The sequence below is a fragment of the Tetrao urogallus genome (assembly GCF_951394365.1).
Source record: "Tetrao urogallus genome assembly, chromosome: 9".
NCBI lineage: Eukaryota > Metazoa > Chordata > Aves > Galliformes > Phasianidae > Tetrao > Tetrao urogallus.
In genome coordinates, this window is record NC_136822.1 from 16790018 (window position 1) to 16809501 (window position 19484).

Below are 19484 nucleotides of genomic sequence, written 5' to 3' on the forward strand. Positions count from 1 at the left end.
GTGAGTTGCCTTCCAGAACAAGAAAGATGGGTTCAGTTTTTCAGAAATATGTTTTTTAAGTTATTTAAAGTAGTTGTTTAATGAAAATAAGCATAATTCAGCATCTTTGAAAAGGAAATCTCTCAATTAAACAGTAGAGAAAGTTGTCCACTCTTCCTTTTTTTTCCTTACTGGCATGTGACACAACAGTAGTGCACTAAGCAACTTTTATCAGTACACGATAAGTCATAGCATTAAACTAAATCTAATCTAAATGTTCAATTGTACAAGAAAACTTCAAAACAGAAGGAAATGTGGTCTTAGGCTACAATCTTAAGACTCTCAGAGTGAAAGCCTTTCTTGCAAATCAGTTTTTTTTTTTTAAACTTCACCCAGTTAAGCACCTGAAATCACTAGTTATAATTGAATTTGCTAGTCGATAGCCTTAGCCTGGAAAGATACATCTTCTATAGTCTAATACATTAAATCATGTTCCAACTAAGAAAAAACAACAACAACAAAACACATGTGAGTTATGTGAATTAAAACAACACTGAATTCTAACATTTTGTCTCTAAGTATTATCAACAGGTCTGGATCTCTTGGATCTTAGTGAACCTGCCTTACAAACCCAAAACAAAGCAAAGAAATCAGAGAATCCATCAAGAGGTGAAGGCTTAAAAACTTCAGCCCACAGAAAGAAGACAGACAATTCTGACCTTATCAGTGTGGATACTGAACAGAAAGTTCAGACTGTCAGAGTTTCAGACAAGTCTTCACTAGATTTAGGTAAGAGTGTAGCTATTATATCAGTATTACACAGCCTTGCTTAGCACAGGTTTATTTCTTAGCACAAAATAGTGAGCAAGATGAGACTTTTTGTTGCACTGCACTTTAACAGGGAGTGTATGCTTAACTTTGTGTAAATTTTGCCTTTTTTGATACACCTGAAAAGCTGTCAGTAAATTTGCAAACAAGATCTGAGTTTCCAAGAAAGAATTTAGACAGGATCAGTAAAAGCAAAAAAATGTAGAGGGATATCATGAGAAAAGAACCCACATTAGAGACAGGCTGCACTGAGTGTCCTTTTCAGAACTGCAAGTGCTACAAATAATTACGCAGTCTTTTTTTAATACTGTTTCATCATGCATACTAAAGAAAAAAGTTCCATTCTTGATAAAAGAGCTATACATTTGGACAAAAAACCCAAACAACTCAATATCCTGCCAAGCGTGACCTATTGATGAGCTTTGGAAAAGGTGAACTTAATTTAGTTCCATACAAACTAAATTACTTGCATTGCAATTGAGAAATTTGCAAGGTAAATGTAATTTATACCAAGGTAGGAAATGTTCCATTCATCAGCACAGAAATTCTTTTACAGAACTTTATCTTCAAACAGGAGTTAAACATCTCATTTTCGCAAACATCACTGAATCCTATTGGCTGCCTGCACAGTCACCTGTAAGTGGTAGTCACTAGAAGTTCTATTTCTACAATCTGAATACAATACAAACATATTAAATATTCCTAACTAGAATTTAATCAGATCTGACACACAAATCACCGATTTTAAGTCAAGATTTCCACTGACATTCTGACTGAGAATGCTGTAGCACCATACCAGACCCTCTAAAGAAAACAATTCCACCTCAGGTGAAACTAAAACACAGCCTTAAAAATCATTGTTTAGCAAATGTTGCAAATTCCAAATATTTTTTGAGAATATCTGCAAGAAAGGTGCACAGCATTTGTGTATATTGGACCTTAATTAAAACAATACTTGGTGGTGCAGCTTCACAATTTCTTCTGAACACTTACTTAACAGAGGAAAATTAATTTAAGAAACAGCAGTTTCTTTGAAAGATTCATTTCTTCTTTTCTTATCTTTCAGTTGATATTCAGACACAGATTGAGAAATGGGATGATGTCAATTTTCCTGGAGACAGGAACTGCAAGGTCCATCCTTCTGCAGAACGAACATCATCATCATCATCTAGAGCTCAATCAAAAGAGCTTTTATGGTACAAATTTTGCTTTCATTCGTTTTCTAAGTAAGAATATTATGATATAGTGGCACAAAAGAAAAAAAAAAAAAAAAAAGAGCACATAAGCGAGGCTGAAGTCTTGTAAAGCAGTGGTTAACTGTTAGACAAAGACTGCAGTTGCAGTCTTGCGCCATTACCAAACCTCATTTTGCTTTACTATGAAGTCATAGAGACATCATCTCCGTTGCACTAGACTGGGTTCATGCTCATATATGCTCAGTGCTTTACTGGTAAATTAGGCCTGATTCTGTTGCATTAACTATTGTCTGCATGGGACTGAACAACTGAATAGCAGGAACACTCAGAAGGCTCCAGGAACCTTTGATATCTCCAAGTTCAACAGCTCAGCAAAAAGAAATAAACTAATTGGCCAGCACGGGCTGTAAGCCTGAAATACATAAGGCAGTGTATCAGCGTACAGTGGTAAGTCTGTAAATGTGTTATTTCTAGGTCCACAGAAAATAGATCGCAGTCTGAGCTGACTAATGTCAAGAGCGCTTTCGACACTGATTCAACATCAGAACTAGAAGTAGCACCTGCAGTACAGGTAAGAGACATTTGGTAGATTTAGTAACATTGAAGAGGCAAGTAGGAATTGTCCCATTGGCTAACTACTCACATGCTGGACAAAATATTTAAGGGATATGTTCAGGATCATCAGTTAAAATCCTTACACAGCTGAATCTTCACACAGCTTCCAAATTAATGTTACAAACCAGCCTAACTATTTCATCATCTTCAAACATTCAGTTTAATACTGCAGGGAACTGTGACCTTCCTGTCCAAAAGGCCTCAAACTACAATTTACAGCAGCATCTTCCTTCCCTTCTTCCAGTTCTGAAATTTGAACTTGTAGTTGTTGTTTATCCCTGAAATATAACTTTTTTCAAGGTCTCTTGGTGAATCAGAAATGCACAACATTGGGAAATGATAAGCAATACGTGAGGCCAACATTGTTTAGTAGTTTATCTCCATGAGAGGGGAAGCAATGTGTTCAAAGAACTTTTTCCTGCTGGAAAATGAACTCCAAAACAGAGGTCTCAGGGCTGCAAGTTTGTAGATTTGCCCAGTTCCACTCTCATAGGGTAACCCTGAACAGGACTTTGTAGAAATCACTGAAAGTTGTATGGTATTAAGTATGTATGTATGCATAAATGTGTACGAACATACATTTATATATGCATTCATTTAGTTCACATTGCATATTCATCTTCTTTCCTGCATTTTATTTCTTATCCAAAAGTTTTCAAATTCAGCTAATGCTACTGACAGGGGAGAGAGAGAGTTGTTCAGTGGATTCACTTCTAGTTAAAAACAACTTTTCTTCTTCCACAGCTATTTTTATGCCTGCACTTGAAAAGCTTTCCGTCAGACAGAAAATCTGGAAATTAATGAAAGTTAATGGCCCCATTTGAAAATGAAAAAATGAGGTACCAAATTGCCAAATGCCTTTCCTTAGATCATGCACTACTTTTTGCAGAAAACAGAAAGAGGCTCATTTCTGTGTTGTTAGAGAAAAAGTTGTCTTTTCTTTGCTGCCTTTTTACATTGCAAACAGGATTTTTCCCCCTTGGAAAGCATAACATGAATTCCAATGCATAATGCCTTCTTTCTGTACAATATGCATAACTTTAATGGAAAAGATCTGTTGCATAATGTCATCAGCCTTAGACAGACAACATGTTTTCACAAGCATCGTCCTTCTCATCTTTAAGAGCCCCCAAACACTTTTTCTTCAGTCTAATAGTACATATAATAATAATTATTAGTAATAATTATGTTTAACTTAGATGTGTGTAAATGAAGTAGACTGTTCCAGAATCTAAGTGCTGCTGCTCTCTGGAAAAGCAATTGCAAATTTAGTATGTAAAATCTCTAATTTATATGTCTATTTTCTGTTTATCTTACACTAGAATAACTGAAAGAGCAAAAAATAGCATTTATCACTTGGTTTCGATTCAATCATTTGCATCTCTGTAGTACTTTGCAAAATGGACAGTATTTCAAAATAAAAAAAGTGTTAATTTGAACTGGCCAACTTGTAGGACAGGCAGAATATAAAATTCCTATCTGATGCTTTAGCATATTTCATGTTTTGTTTTGCTTTATCATAAGCTGTTCTTTCTTCAAACTTGCAATCCCCTCAAGTCATGAAATGTTGACTTAGTAATTAATAATGCAAATAAGTGACCTAAAGTTCTTATTTTGGCTAGTTTACACAGAAATGTAGTGTTTTCATTCACTGCCTGCTCTATCCTGCTTATATGTGGAATGCCAAAGTTGTCAGTTCCCCAAAACCAGGCTCATCCGTCCTGATAGAGTTCTTAATCTGTTCTAAAAGAAATCACATTAGTACTTTTATCAAAGCATGTGTTTTCCATACTTTGTCCTCCATAGATCTTGTCTATCTCATTTAAAGGATAACCTTTGCAGATGCAACAGACACTGCCTTACCCTAAAGATTTTATCTTGTCAAACTTGCTGCAGTTAGCTATCAGCAGTTTCTGAGACAATCATCATCATCACTCATCTTTGACATGTTAGATTTAGTTCCTCCAAGTGAAATACTAAGCAACTAGGTTACATTTTCTCATTAAGATTATACAATCTTCTTAACAAAATCCTGCATTTACCAGCACTTATGTCATACACCACAAAGGCAAGCTCTGAATTAATAAGGAGGAAATGTGTTTGAAGGTTGGACAGGGCAACAGCATGGTAGCTGTCACTGGATGTGGCCAACTTCCTTCTTAGTATTCTGTTCACAATGTATGTTCCCTACTAATTCTTAAGCTGCATCAGACTAAGTATCTTTTTTCTTTCTTTTATCTGCCATAATGAAAAGTTCCTTGTTATGGGTTTATTGGTACAAGATATCCTACAGTGGATGGGGGTTTCTGAAAGTTTGTTTTCTCTCTGACAATTCCAAAAAGCAAAAGGAGACAGTAAGTTCAAACATACATGCATGAAGTCTGCTTATGTTTTAACTCTCAAAATACAATTTAAATCTTGGCCCTCTCTAGGTATGTTAGACGTTGTATTGCTCATTCAGAATGCATAAATGAAAAACCTTGACATACTAAAAACTACACCTAGTTCTACTGCTTCAACACTCTTAAGACTAAGATGTATCCCAAAGACTGCAGAGCATTAGAAATGTGCAGCTTTGGAAGCAATATTTAAAATGCATAATTTATTCCGCATTTCTTCCAGATAGCTATGATAAGACTAATGAATGGCCTGACTCTTTTTGGATGTGCCAGTTACTCTAATAAAATTAAGTTACAAGGGACAGATTAAGCTCATTATTTGAAGACCTGCTCAAAAATTAAGACTATAATTTAAGCCTCTCACCAACAGTTAAGGTCCAACAGCACATAAGCAGACTACAAGCGCAGGAAGGTGTGCACAAATGTACTGGAATGGAAGATTTTGCCCCTGAAGACAGCAGCCAATGATCAACTACAGCACCTCCGCTGTAGAGTGGTGAGCATATCAAACCACAGTGTATGCAGACTGTCCATGCCTCAGACATACCCATTCCACCCTGACCCATAATACACGTTGGACTCCCCTTAGGGATGTGGCTGCAGAGTCCTAGCCCATCACCAGCTGGAGATGTGAAGTTCTCCAGTGCTGGCACTCCATTTCCATCCCTTCTCTTCCTGCACTAGTGAAAGGCAGCATGCTTGCTACGTGTGGGTTTTTTCATTTCTGGATTATGGCAAATCAAAATAAGGCTGCATTGTCTATATGCAAATGCAGCTTACGTGGGTTTTTCTACTTCTGTCCCCTCTGACTGAGAGCACATGTGCATTTAATGGAGGAGAAGGTGTATCCTGTGTGGATTATGCAAGGAGAGTGTGTATGCTCTGACACATGGCAGAGAAAGGAACTTCTATGCTTCTTTCTTATCCTCTTCCCCTCGCCTCTCTATTGCCTTAACAAGCTCACTGTCCCCTTCTACAGCACTAATCAGTCTAAGCATCATGATTTATGGTACTGTCTTTGACCTAAGGAAATTACAGTCACTGGAAAGAAAGGATTCTAAAGCTGATGCAGTCAAACATCTGGCAAGAGTCAACTCATAAATAATGAAAAGGCAAGGAACATAATTAATGTCTATCAACAGAATTTTATGTCAAAAGCAGATTTCATTCTCTGATCAGATTACAGGTTGGATTGATAAACGTTGCTCTGTGATACTCAATGAGATGTTTAACTCAGCATGCTATATCCTGATTAAAAAATTAGTAACTGTTAAACAGAATAAAACTGGCTAAATTTAGGTTCTCAAGAACAGTAGGTTTTTACTTGGAACTGAAAGCATATGGCAGAGTTCTTCGGTGACTGCAAAGAGAAATAATTTCTTCAATATTATTGATCTTAAAATAAATATGCAAGCCACTGGTAAAACCTGTAAATAATGCAAGAATGGAATGGAGAAAACATAAGCAAGACAGTAATGAAAATGAGTTGGTGACCAAGATACTTATTAGATAACTAAGAATTCCAACACAACCACTCAAAAAATCATGTTTCTGAGTGACAGTGCAGGCTCTGTAACACTACACTGGAAGGCAATTCTGAAGAGGATCTATGTCTCAGAGTGTACAGGGATGTCAATGAGTGCTCCCTGTGCAGTATGGGGACAAGAAAAGCATGGAGAAAAAGGCATAATTTCTGGGAACAGGAGATCTTTTGCTCACTTTAAAAAGAAACAGCAATACAGGTATTGGGCTATAGTGTTTGCTTTTGTTATCTGCATGGCTATGTATTTAAGCTATAACCAATTAATGAGGGAAAGTAAAAGGAACCAAAAAAAGGTTAAAGTCTGAGGAAAAAAACAACTCATAATGAGCTAAGATCTTAATCTCTTTACATCTTTTAAAAGACAGTTAAAACCTAATTAAAGTAATGGGTATTTTTCCACAGAGAAAATAAGGAATACTAAACATGCTTTAAACTACTGAAGAAAGGCTAAGAATAGCTGTAAAACTGAAATTAAAAGGAGTAAGAGAAACAAGGAGGTCAATTAAATTTCCAAACAGTGATAAAATTAAGGTCTCCTGGTAACTTTAAATTAAATCCAAGCACCTTCCTCAAAGACGTATAATCCAGACAACCTCCACTTATTCTCTGTAGAACATCAGTTTCATTTTGTCATATGACAGCATTACACACCCATATAGAAAGAGACTGTTTGAAACAGTTACATCTTTTGTCTGAAGTTCTATTTATTGTTAAAGTGCATAGGAACAAAACAGAAATTTTAGGGCTAGACTGACACAGGTATGTAATCTTTTTAGTTAAAAAGGCACAAGCATACACAGAAAGATACCCATCATGTGAACATACAGGAACGTTCTGCGTGTTTCATGCCAGCAGTGCACATGTCAACACTTGCAGACACAGCCCCGTGTGTCTGAAATGGGCAAAAATCAGTTCTTTCCAACACAGCTTATTGCAAATAAATATTATAAGCACAGTCATCTGTAATATCATCATGTAAATTAATGCAGTTAGGATCCTGGTCAGGCAAATAACTAATACGTGTAACCTCTAACAAACACAAGGGAAGAGATTAGCACTCAGAGCTCTTTTGCAAGATTAAGCCACTTCGTTGTTTTCTAAGTTATCACTGAATACTGCTTGCTTTTGTACCGTGCCCTTTATGCAAAAAGAATGAATAAAATATTTTTAATAAAGAAATAGGGGGGAAATGGCTATGTACTTCCAATAGGATTGACATTATGATTGATATTATGGTGCAGAACAGAGCACTACTGATTGTAAACTGGATTTATCCCTCCAGTTAAAGTCATAGCAAACCTGGTTCTCTAATGGGTGGAATGCATTACAATGGTCATAATACAGGAGTAGCAACAATTAAGATAAAAGTCTTAACAAAACAGCCATCTATTACCCTGCTAGCCCAACTCTTCCACTGTCTTTTCTTGGCTCTCTTTTGTCTTTAAAGCATTCTAAGGAATAAGAAAACTCTAGGAAAGACAAGTTATTCTGCTTCTAATGAGGAATGATCTTTCTACAGCACAGGAGAATTCCTGCAAGGACAACACTAGTTTTGCCCAAGAAAAAGGACATTTTGTGCTCCAAGCAGTTAAGGAAATAACTCAGAAACATGGCAGAGTACATCATCCCATTCTGATGCTTTTATTTTTGTTAGGTGCGATCAACTAAGGAGCAGCGCTGGGGAGGGCCTCTTCTCTCAAGAAATCACTCATTGGAAGAGGAATTTGAAAGAGCTAAGGCAGCTGTGGAGGTATTATTTTATTTACTCTTTCCCTTTTCAGCTGATGTTCTACAGATGTCATATTCATTTTGCCTCACAAATAGAGAAGGAAGTTTGTACTACATTTTTCAAAGCAGAGAAAAGATCCCGTTCCTGGAGTTACTCATTTAAGATATCAGTTTCTCTCTTGACAAAATATAAAATAATAGTTATAAATGGAGATGATGAGAATGAACTTTTCAGAATTGATTTTGTCTTACTATAGCAAGTGGGTCAAGAAAATCCCCCATAAATCTAAGTACTTCCAAATTTAAGGTATAAGAGTGAAAAATATTTTTACCCCAGTAACTGAATGCGTGCAGTCACTCAGACACAAACCAACTCTCCACACTGAAACTTTAATTAAATATCACTGATAAAGAGAATGATTACTTGCTGTGATGGGAGAGTAACTGCACGCACAGAAGTAACCAATGAATTGTTATCATCAGTGACAGAATGTTAAGTACTGAAGCATTTCCTTTTCCTGATAAATAAATCTAGTTAGAAAAGGCACAGGTATTCATAAAGATACCACCACCAGTTCTCAGTGCACATAAAAAATTGTCTACATTTACAAAGTTAAAATGGATACAGTAAAATTAGCTGCTTTATAAACTATGCATGTAAGCTACATATTGCACGTCATACACATTTGTTCCTGGCAGGAAGGGAGAGACTTGCTTTCAGATTACCACTGCTTAAAATTTTCCAGTTTTTCCTACTTATGCTGCAGTGTGATCTTTAAGGTGGGACATATACTGAAATCTGTGACTGAGACACAGGGAATTGGTGATTAACATCCCTGCATTGCAGTTAGTTGTTAAGCAAATGGTGTCAGTACTCTTCTAATTGCCAAAAATCACATGTAATGGTGGAAACCAGACTTTAAGTAGAAAAAAAATGTGTTTTGAGGCTAATAAAAGATCATAAAACATTACTGAATATTTTTTAGAGTAAAATAAGGAGGAGAATGTATTGTTAAAAAAACCCCTGCACATTAAAAGGTTATTCTAAGGCACCAAAAATTATTAAAATGCTTTAACGTAGTGTTGAAAACGGCTATTTAAAATAATCTAATTAAATGTTTCTCTAACTATGTAACTGGCAGTCTACGCAATTCTTTATACTTAAAATAGAAACTTGGACCAGGTAGTTAAAATAAAAAGGAGAAGATTCTTTAAGACCTTACAGCTATTTTCATTTGCATATGAAAAGAGCCAAATTTTTGTTGTAGCAAAAATGAAGCGGTAAGAAATCCAAGGCGATTGAAATAAATTGCAGGCCATCTCAGAAAAATTAGTGCTTACTTGAGAAGAGAAAAGATGTGTTCCAAAAATTCCTCTTTTAGGCTTTGGATGTTTCTGTAATACTCTTCAACAGGAAAAGTTTCAAGTGGTAAGATTAGCCAGAAAACAGATCAAGAAAAGGAAGTAAATCTCAGGTTCCTTGTGGTTTGCCTCAAAAAGAATTAATTAACAATTCAGTAAATGAAGACACCAAACTTTATCCTCCACCCAGTTTTCACTTCAGGACTGTGGGAATGGTTTTAAGATGACAAATTTTGAGATAAAGGAAAAATCTGTAAGACAATTCTTTCTTAAGTATATTTAAAGATATCTACGCCACTGAGGATTCTTTAAAGAATAAAGACATAACTAGATTAGGGTTTCGTTGTTTGTGTTCTGTTGGGTTTTTTTGTTTGTTTTGTTTTGTGTTTTTTTTTTTTTAACTAAAGAGCATCTAAATTCCCTCGTGCTGATCCAGTCTGTTTAGACTTAGCTACTTTTTTCTGTCATTCTGCAAACGAGATTTGAATTTCGCCACATTCCTTTGCTACACACCTGAGGGAAGTGCAAGGAGCCTCATGCCATTATTTCCAAGTGCCACACATAATCTTTCTAGTAATTAGCTGTGTTTTACCAACACTTGACACCACTGAATTAAAAAAAAAAAAAAAAAAAAAGCCAGTATGGGAAATCAGATCCTTTCTATAGCCATACTTATTATATTTTCATAATAGTTTATGTTTATTTAAATATTTGATTTTTAAATTTATTGTATTTATTCTGCACCATGATATTGGAAATAAGTTAGAATTAAAATACATGAAACCAAGAAAATGAAAAAACTTCCAACTGAGAAACATTTCAGATACAGAAAAAAGCAATTCTGGTATTTTGTTATGCCTCGTTTCCCTAGCATAGAGATGAAACTGCAGATGCCACAGCGCTGTGAGGTTACACAAAGGAAACGTTAAACTGTTCTTCTCAGTATCATTTTATTTACAAGCCAATGTAACATGGGACCTTGCTGCATAACGTACTGTTATGAAGCATATTACAGCTATATTTTGTGACAACAGTAGTTAGTGATAATTAGTAAGCACACAAATTTAACATACCGTGTCATTCACAGTAAAGAACATATGGATGCAGTAATTCAAAGGAAGAACAGCCACAAAGCCTTTGTTTTTTATGCAGTGGCCAAGAAAGAACACTGCAAATTGAGTTTTGGCATTAGGGGAAATTTCTAACAAAAAATGATGAAAACATGGAAGTTCATAACTTGCTGTTAGCATTCCTCCCTGCTGTTCTATCATAGGAAGTAAAGAGTCTGGGAATATTTTGCCTCTGATTTGTTTAACTGCTTCTGCATGTTTTTAAATACCAAGAGTAAAAATAGCCTCTGACAAAATGCAAAATATTCTGCGTGGAAGGAATAAGTGGCATAAAACATTTTCCCTAGTTGTCATTTCACTCAGGTATTACAGATTACCTGAGAATACGTTAAAATTGTTCAACTGCTCTGAAAACTTTTGGTGTGACCAAAGTAAATTGTCAGCGTTAAGGTAGGAAAAACACTGAAATGAAATAATTAGCACCAGTCACATAGCAAATGGAGTTAAAATTAGGGTTAGGAGTCTTGAGCCATAGCCAGATTTTCAGAAGCACTCAATATTAATTTAACTCCCCTGCCACTGGAGTCAATGGAAAACTGCTACTCATAACAGCTAAAATAGAATTAGGCCTTTAGTAAAGACTGTAATATTTACAATCCTCTTCCTCAAGGACACTGAACCGCTCTGATATTGAAATTGTTGTTTGCCCTGGTAATGTTACGGCGTTTTACCAGGTGCCATGATTGAGCATGATCCAGTTGCTCCACATACCTTTCCTCACGTGCTTCAGAAACCCCAAGTGCTGGATGCACTTCAGAAGCTGTAGCTGGTGCAGGAGCCCTAAGACTGAATGCTGCTCATAGGGCTGCTGCGCACAAAGGAAGTGCCCACCCTGCCCAACCTTACAAATCCTGGTTACAGCTGCAAAATACCAGGTGGGTCCTGACCCACGTCCAAGTGGCACGAGATAAGTGACCTTACAGCATAATAACTCTTCTCTTACTTCATTTTTCCTCCACTTTTGATTCACTATAAACATCAAGCATGGATACTTAAACACATAGTAATTCATTGGCTTTTTAAGTGCAGTATGCACACAGTAAACTTCTGGGTGGGTAATAAATATGTAATTGAGCAACAGAATTCGAATTGAAGACCTAAAAACACTTACACCTTTGCTTAAAACACTTGAAAGTGATTTTATATATGCTGAAGAAATGTGATTTACATGCTTCCAAGTCAGTAGGCTCTAAAAGTGATATTTGTGTGAAAAATACAAGAAAAAAAACATTATAAGCATGATATATATATATATATATATATATATATATATATATATGTATCATTAGATCTATAACTTAATCTGTTTTAAAAGGCATTAATAATTACGGTATATATAGTGGTTATATTAATATTAATCTGCAGGAAAGGGAAATTTCCACTACCTTTCCTCATCCTGAATCTCAAAATTACCTCTAGTAAGAATATGGTCAAGTAATTTTCTTCTTCAGTGCAGTGCAGATTTGCACTGAATGCAAAATAGTTCATGGAGACATTTGTTGAACAGGATAGTTTAAGTGATTCAAGTGCTTCTGCTCACGGTTGATAAAAGAGGGAGCAATCTGAATCTTTATCCCAGCCTTTTCAGTTCCTAAATGGATATTTCAGCACAATCTCACAACTATTTAAATGACTCTATTTCCTTCAAATTTGGAATGAAAGCAAATTTTGAAACCTCAGAAGCTGTTGTGTAACAGAGTTGTCATCTTCTGTTTGCTTCTATTAAAAAGAATGTAATTTTCTCTTTGGGCATGAATGATTCACACTTGTTTCCCAGTCTGCAGAGTAACGTAGCAGGTATCTTCACAGATCTGCTAATTGCGTAATTCATACAAGTCTGAGCCTCCTGGACGGAAGCATTGGATATCCAAGGGAGGTGATACAGCAAGAACCAAAGGGAAATGCCTTTCAGATTTGTAGGGAGGGAATGTACACTGCCATTGTAAACAGCATCGTGATTCATAGCAATTGCACCTACTGACAGTGGCTATGATCCTACCCTTTACATCCAGACTCACATATTCTGGCTGCTGACTCATTCTAGATCTGTTAACAGTCTGCATTTTCCTTTTTCCAAGTGCCTGAGGAGTAGAGTTGTGGCAAGTCACACATTCACAAATTAAGATTTTGCAAATCACACCTGGCTGCAGAACAGTATCAAAGAACAATCAATCTGCCAATAGAGATTCAGACAGAACTGTGTGAGCAAGTTTCTAACATCTCTAAATTTATAAATCTAAATCTAATTTTGTACCTTACCCTCAAATAGTTCTGTCTATACCTCAATAGAATTATTAATTCTCTGACATAAACAAACTGAGAAACTGCACTCTTGGCAGTGTCAGTTCACTGGCACTATAGTTCTGGCCATGCCCTGAAGGAACTGGGGCACTTTGCAAAGGCTTGCAGTGTTGAGCACATATTCTGCTATGGCGCTGCTTTTCACGGTTTATAGGTAAAGTGAGGAGGCTGAAAAAAATAGATACTGGGAAGAAGTGCTCTACTGTGAGGGCGGTGAGACATTGGAACAGGCTGCCAGTAAGGTTGTGGATGCCCTCAATCTGGAAGCATTCAAGGCCAGGCTGAGCAACCTGTTCTAAAGGGAGGTGTCCCTGCCTATAGCTTTGGGGTTGGAACTGGATTATTTTAAAGGCCCTTCCAAACCCAAACCATTCTATGACACTATGAATATTAGGATTTCTCCACAATGTCAGAAGACTCTATTTACATTAAATATCTTGTCCACACACTAAGCTTGGTGATTACTCTTTTACATGGCAAAAATGATGCTGAATCCATCAAAGTAGGACAATTGTTTTTGTTTGTTTTTTAAAGAAACTTTTAACTACTGTTATTCTTTAGCACATATGCTTAGGGTTTGTTTTTCATTTTGGCTAGGGATGAGCCATTCATTTCCATTCAAATTTTAAAGTAACAATTTACTGTTAGCATCAATGAGACGCAGTGTAAACTGCTGCAAATCCTGCTTCAGACAGAACATATGCTGCCTCTGAGATAGAGTCTTCTGACGAAGAAATACATTGCAATATAGGAGATGAAATTTAATTATATGAAATCCATATTTGTACTGTAGTATTTCAGTCAGCATGATTATTAATAGAATGAACGCTGCTCAGCAAAATTGTCACTTGTTAAAAAAAAACTATAATAAAAGCCTTTCGTTCTATTTTAGGATTTTGTTGCTCATTTTTTCATCTTTTTTCTTGTAGTCAGACACAGAGTTTTGGGATAAAATGCAAGCAGAATGGGAAGAAATGGCTCGCAGGAACTGGATTTCAGAGAACCAAGAAGCACCAGGGCAAGTCACCATCTCTACCATTGAGAAGGTAACAACACAAAGTTGTTTTCAAACTGTGCATCCTTCCCATGACGTTTTTAGATGAGCTTCAGCTGTTCATGGGATCCCAAGAAAACTCTTCTGGGATATGGAAGCCAATTTTACCCACAAGAACTCATCCTTTTTAAATTGACTGTGAATAGGGTAAGATTTGAGAAAGTACCACAGTAGGAATACATTTAGACATGCAGAGTGTGTGAATTCAGCCAAATGGATTGCAAAGCAAACTGCTGGAGTCTGAGTGCATTTGAAAACAGCCGCTCAAGGAAGAGCACCAAGTACTAAAAAATCCAGACAGGCACACTCAAACACTCTTCTTCATTCCCTTCCTTGTATGCTTTAATTCAACATACATTATGTAGCTAATATTAGCATACATTCTTTACACTGCAGTGGCATGAAGAGGAAAAAAGCGAAACTTTAAAAAGAAAAAAAAAACTAAAAAACACCCAAATTCAACTCAGGTACCTGAAACACTACTCTTTATCTTGAAAACTAATTGAAGATTCCAGGATATTAACCAAATAGAGATGAGGTTGCAGGCACTGCAGGGAGTCAGCCTCTTGGTTTGTGCTCCTTGTGCTCTTTTCCATAAATTGGATGTACTGAGCTCATGCTAGGTTCAATTCTGCTGCTATTGCAATGTGAGCCTTTGCCATTATATTTGACACCCAACATAAGTACCGTTAAGCATAACTAATGATCAAGTAAATATACAGAGAGCACAAATATAAATGGCCAGTGATGCTTGCTTTTACAGTTTTTGTAATTCGAATTTTACAGGGGAGCTCATCCATTCTTTCATAGAAAAAATGTTTATGTCCTGGTAGAATATACTGAAAACTTAATTTCGTAGTTGCTATCCCTCACTACAGGGCTCAACATGGCTCTCTTCATTCTCTTCCCCAGGGATATTATTTCCATACAGAAAATCCTTTCAAAGACTGGCCAGGTGCTTTTGAGGAAGGACTGAAAAAAATGAAAGAAGGTGACCTGCCCGTTACAATCCTGTACCTGGAGGCTGCTATTCTACAAGAGCCCAATGATGCAGAGGTATTCACTCTTATGCTTCTTGTTGACAAAGGAAAGGGGACCCCCTTTAGCATACAGAGATGAAATGGTTCTATGACCCAAAGCTTTGCTAGTCATGACTGACTGAAACAGCTTGAACAACTATGGTGGTTCTGGAATAACATATGCTCTGAAATAGATAACAGGGAGCTCTCCATAAGATGAGAATCTATTTTTGAAATGACAGAATTGCCAAATTGTCATTTAAAAGCTTTGAAGAGAGACAATATTTGAAATGCTTCATTCCCTTTTCCCAATGTTTTCAATCTATTAAACACTATCATTACAAAAAGGAAAAAAAAAATGATTTAACAAGAATTCTAAGACTTTTCTTAAAATCATATTATTTTCCACAATATTACTGAAACCTGAAGAATATTTACAATGTAAGCATACAGATCTCTTTGAATCTATTGTTAAAAATAAGCTGCAGTGTTTCAAAAAGCACAGAGAATTCCTAGACCCTCAGGAATCCCTTAAACATACATACCTTAATCGTTGTTCAGCGCTTTCTGTAATAGTCTGGCAACATTTAAAACGTACAGTAACTTACATCTGAGAAACCAGCATGCGTTTAACACACTGACAAAACACCTTTGCATCAACTGATTATAAATATTATCATGCTCAAAGGCATTCAGAACTGCACTGATTTGTACTGTTGGCCTGTACACCGTAGAAAAAACTGTAATTACTGCTGAACAGATCAATCTTTATTCTCCTCCCCGCTGGAAGTGATACTAGTTGTAAGTGTTTGCACTTGGGTCTGTATAACAACACAAGATGATGATTATTTTTGCAGGCCTGGCAGTTCCTGGGCATAACACAGGCAGAGAATGAAAATGAGCAAGCAGCCATTGTCGCACTCCAAAGGTAGATAAAGATAACCACTAAATAAGGGGTCGAATGAGTTTTGGGTAACGGAGACCTAGGTATATTTAACCTCATATTTGTCTTGTAACTTGAACCATTTATTTAAATGAGCAAAGCGCTGACACAGGTGTAGAAACAGTGACAGACGGTTGATTAGTCTTTCTATTGTATGAAATAAGTAGAATAGTTAATCTAATAATGTAATTAATTGCACTGAAGGAAAGTTGCATGGTCTGATAAACACCAGTTAGGCATAATGCAAATGAAGTACCTTTTTGATATCCTAGCCACTTAGCATATTTTCTGTTGTCTGTCCTTTAACAAAGAGGTTGGTGTTTTTTTCAATTAGAATTAATCAGCTCCAGCTGCTGAATACTAATCTGAGAATATCTGTGGTTGATGGAGATACTTGTATGTAAAAGTCAGCTCCAAAATATCAGCATTATTATTACTTCCACTAGAGGGTTTTCATGTTTCCACTTAAGAAGCATCCTCTCAAAATTCAATTGCATTAGCAGCATTAACCATCCAGTTATCACCTAGGGATGCTCTCACTTACACCTAACTTTCCATTTTACCTAGACAGAAGACCAAGGGGTTGCCTGACGTAGGGCTTTTCTATTCCCCCAGTTTTAAAACAAGAGTGATGTTCAAAAAATAGGCCAGATTTTGTTTTCAGTTCATGATATACAGCTGTAGAAAGACTATTCCAGTTTACTGGCTCCATCGTTATCAAAGAATTACTGAGAATTTAGTATTTGTGAGATGATTCATAGGAAAGTGATTTTTTTTTCTTCAAAATGCCTTTTTGCAGAGCTGAAAATCATATTAAACTGTTTGCAAGAATTTAAGTTAAACTTTTTGTTTGCTAGACAGAAAATATAAAACCAATCTACCCACTCAACTTACTCATAATGAAAAAGATGAGAGCATTACCAGTGTGCACATATTTATATACATTCATGTGCGTATGCAAAGGCCCATGCATGCATGTTTGTGTACAAATGCATAATGCACTTACCACAAAACAGTAAAACAAAGCCCCTTCTTTGAAAATATTGTTGGATAGATCTTTTTTAAGTGACTTATTTATTGACAGGGACTATTTTGAAAGAACTCAAGAATGTGGTTGGCTAGAAACAAACAAACAAAAACCCTCAACATATTTTTATTTTCTGCCTAGGTGCTTGGAACTGCAGCCAAACAACCTAAAAGCTCTGATGGCACTGGCTGTAAGTTATACTAACACAGGTCACCAACAGGAAGCCTACCAAGCTCTACGAAACTGGATAAAGCTAAATCCAAAGTACAAGTACATAGCGAAAAGCAAAAAAGGGTCCCCAGCACTTACCAGGAGAATGTCTAAGACATCAGATGAAAGGTAAATGCAGTTAAATCCTGCTGGCTGAGATGCAACGACCACTACAAACAATGGTTCATGCTGTGCCCTTAATGTGTAGAAGTCCAGCCCATTGCCTGTGATGGAAACCCAGAAACTAAATGTCCATAAAGGCAGAGGTAGGAAACAAACAGTACATTCAGTTTAGGGACTAAGGACTACGTTATTCCATCCATGGAAGTTAACATAAACTGCAATCAAAAGATAGCTGTTGCTTCAAGTCCCATAACTTTCTACTAATCCTATTCATCCTGACTGCAGCTTCTTTATTCCCAAAATCCTCGTTCTACTGCTTCCAAATTCCTACCAGGTTGTATTGCTCTACATACGTATTCTTTCTATAGTTCATCGAATTTCCTGTATCCCAACCAACCCTCTAGAATCCAGGAACATCAGCCATTTTGCCATGGGACATGGCTTCAGTTCACTGAATATAATTGGGAGGTAGCATCTGCTTGTTTAAAACTCATTTTGTTTTTAAACAAAGAGACAATGTGGTCATTTTTTCTGTCTCTAGCCCAGCATACTGTAATGGGAGCTGGCAACCATTTTAAATAACAAAAGAAATCATGACTTGGCAGCCCTTCATCATATTTTCATGAGGCCAATCAATTAATCTCTCTGAAGTTTGAAATTAATAATAAATTCATTAAAGGCATAGACACCATTTATAGAACCAAAACACTAGTGCTGCCTCACTGCATATCATTTTGAAGACAGGCCTTATGTTTTTCCTTATCAGGAAGGAGCCTCAGGTTGACAAGATAATGTCAGTAAAATGTAATATGCAAGTTCAGCTTAATTGATAAGAGTGTTGCTCTACTTTGGCCTCATCACCCAGAACTGCCGGTGAGGTTTTATGAAGCCTACAGCACATACAGGAGATGGAAATTTTGGCATCCATCCTCAGGGGTCTTGGCTAGTCATTTACAGCTCCAAAAATGGCTTTTTTACGACTAAGAAACCCACCTAATTTCATTAGCTTTAATAATAAGCATTCACGTTTTCTTACTTGGATTCATAGCTTCACTTTGACTTGATTACACAGGTAAACTTCTGTACTTCAGAAATGAGCTTGCAACAGGATGGAGAAGCGTATCTCTGCTGTGATTGAACTCAAGCAGCTTATTTTCAAGTTTATCACTTCTGAAACATCAAGTACAATAATTATGATCTCTAAGATGCGACTTCATGTTATTTTTCACTCTTGTCTAGCTCATTACTTGAAGAAGTAAAGGATTTATACCTGGAGGCTGCTCACCAGAATGGTGACGTGATAGACCCTGACTTGCAGACAGGACTTGGAGTTCTTTTCCACCTGAATGGAGAATTTAACCGAGCAATAGATGCATTTAGTGCTGCTTTAACTGTTCGGCCAGAGGTACATTTTATCCTTTCCCATTCTTAACAACTGTGTTTCACAGTTTTCTTCCTCCCTTCTTGATCAGACCAATATTAATGAGATGCTGCTTTGGTCATTAAAATTTTAACACTTGAAAGAGAAGCGTTAATTATCAGACAGCCCCATTTGGAGTATCTATAAGTAGAGTTACATATGTCTGATTTTTAGCTGCATAATGACTAATTGTACTGGTTATTTAAAGTCACCTATAATCACGAGTCAGAAACTTCCATTCTGTATCAACGAAGAGAGGATACGATATTGTTATTTTCTACCTTACTTTGCAATCAAAGATGAGCTGTTATGCCTCCTATTGACACCTACAGCAGAGAATTCATTTTCTCACCAGGACTACACGTTATGGAACCGTCTTGGAGCAACCCTGGCAAATGGGGATCGAAGCGAAGAAGCTGTTGAGGCTTACACACGTGCTTTAGAAATACAACCTGGCTTCATTAGGTCCAGGTACAATTTAGGCATAAGCTGCATCAACTTAGGAGCATACAGGTAAGTTACAAATATGTGTAAATGAAAGAATCAGGGATCATATCTACCAAGTGAAAATTCATTTTCTAGCTGGAGCTATTTAAGAAAAAAAATA

At 36.5% G+C, this 19484-nt stretch overlaps 1 protein-coding gene across 1 annotated transcript in view; it reads left to right on the forward strand.

The window, feature by feature from the left end:
* The window catches only part of PEX5L (peroxisomal biogenesis factor 5 like), a gene marked incomplete at its 3' end in the record, with an annotated part of 37524 nt that extends 18130 nt beyond the window's left edge, over nt 1-19394 (forward strand). Inside the window, exons 5-14 of the mRNA XM_079540081.1 lie at nt 559-768; nt 1874-2003; nt 2478-2574; nt 8215-8310; nt 14011-14127; nt 15048-15191; nt 16012-16082; nt 17266-17463; nt 18697-18862; nt 19233-19394. Coding sequence (XP_079396207.1) covers nt 559-768; nt 1874-2003; nt 2478-2574; nt 8215-8310; nt 14011-14127; nt 15048-15191; nt 16012-16082; nt 17266-17463; nt 18697-18862; nt 19233-19394 — 1391 coding nt within the window. The remainder of the gene's footprint in view (nt 1-558; nt 769-1873; nt 2004-2477; nt 2575-8214; nt 8311-14010; nt 14128-15047; nt 15192-16011; nt 16083-17265; nt 17464-18696; nt 18863-19232) is intronic.
* Nucleotides 19395-19484: the final 90 nt, after the last annotated feature.